At 34.6% G+C, this 1,460-nt stretch overlaps 1 protein-coding gene across 2 annotated transcripts in view; it reads left to right on the forward strand.

Moving 5' to 3' along the window:
• LOC107688729 (E3 ubiquitin-protein ligase RFWD3-like) overlaps positions 1-1,460 on the forward strand; it is a 13,874-nt gene that overhangs the window by 11,750 nt on the left and 664 nt on the right. For both annotated transcript variants that reach the window (XM_016486481.1, XM_016486473.1), the window contains one exon: positions 1,221-1,438. In XM_016486481.1, coding sequence (XP_016341967.1) covers positions 1,221-1,438 — 218 coding nt within the window. The remainder of the gene's footprint in view (positions 1-1,220; positions 1,439-1,460) is intronic.

Consider the following 1,460-nt stretch of genomic DNA (forward strand, 5'->3'; position numbering starts at 1 on the left):
AAGTAAATGCAAAAGTAAAAAGCATTGAATAATGTGTTGCTTATATTTATTGTGTTTAAACATGTCTGTGAAAGATTGTATTACTGCACTGTGTAAAAAAATAATTGCAATGCTGTAAAAGCATTTCCAGTGACAATGTTTGGATCTGAAATCAAAATAATGGATAAATGCGTTTGTGGTAAACAGCCACAGATCAGCAGCGGACTCCTGTGTGAAAGCTGCTTCTCCTCTCACAAGAGACACCTAAGAGGGGAATTCCCCCCATTTTCAAAAATGAAATTCAGGCCCTGAATAAATGTCTAAAAATCCTGATTGGAGTATCACTATAAATAGTTATAAATGATAAAAAAGAAGGCTTTAAAAAGATCGGTATCGGCAGATACTGCTTTCTGTGATCAGCCTCAAAAATCCTGATCGGAGCACCCCTACATATAAGCTTTGACATTATTAGCTTTAAGTGTGGATCTACTGTTTTTTTTTTTTTTTTATATATATATGATTTATCTAAAAACACATAAAATGCAATTTATACATACAGTGATTTAAATGCAGGAAAATCTTTTTTTGACACTTTTGTCATTGACCCTATAATTAAAAAAATATTAATAAAAAATCTAATTTTATTAGAAAAACGCTAATGTTGTCTAATTCATATACTGATATTATTAGCTTCCAATATTAGTCTAATCAGATTTAAAGTCAACATGAAGAGAAAATTCACCAATCTATTTTGTAAATGCATGTTATGGATCTTACTGTGAACTATTCATCCATGCATGTTTCATTTCAGTCATTCATTCATTTATTGACTTGACCTCATAATGTTTAATCAAACTCAAACTTCTGGTGAACTTTTTTTTTTTTTTTTTCTTATTGCACTTTTTAATTCATTCCACTTGAATGTTCGTCACAATTCAGAAGAAAAGATGTCGCTAATTCAGTTTCATTGTGACTTTAAACAGATACGTACAAATAAAACAATAATAGTGGCTCGATGCTAGTATACTCATAAAAGTCACTAATATCATTTGCTTTCAGGTGTTTAATCAGATTTTTTATTTTTTTTTAATCACTAATATTGTTCAGTTTCAATATAATGCACATTCCTATTTTAATTTAAGGTCATCTATATTTGATTGTATGTCTTGGACTTTTGATTTGTTGCATCTTTGTTCTTTTTTTAATGGCAGTGACATTCATGTCTGTTTTGTGTCGTCCAGGTCGTGCAAACCCGTCACTGCGTTGTGTTTTAATGGAGCTCAGCCGGACGCCTCAGACAGACAGCAGACAGCCGCCCGTCTGCTCCTGCTCTCCAGTCCAGACCTTCACCGCTGGATCCTCCTGCAAGCTACTCACCAAGAACGCCGTGTTCAAGCGTCCGGCCGGAGAGGGAGCCACGCTAGTGTGTGCTGGAGACGAGGCCACAAACTCCACCATGGTGAGAAAACGCTCTTCATCCA

Source organism: Sinocyclocheilus anshuiensis, unplaced genomic scaffold, assembly GCF_001515605.1.
Source record: "Sinocyclocheilus anshuiensis isolate Anshui unplaced genomic scaffold, SAMN03320099.WGS_v1.1 scaffold669, whole genome shotgun sequence".
Taxonomy (NCBI): Eukaryota; Metazoa; Chordata; class Actinopteri; order Cypriniformes; family Cyprinidae; genus Sinocyclocheilus; species Sinocyclocheilus anshuiensis.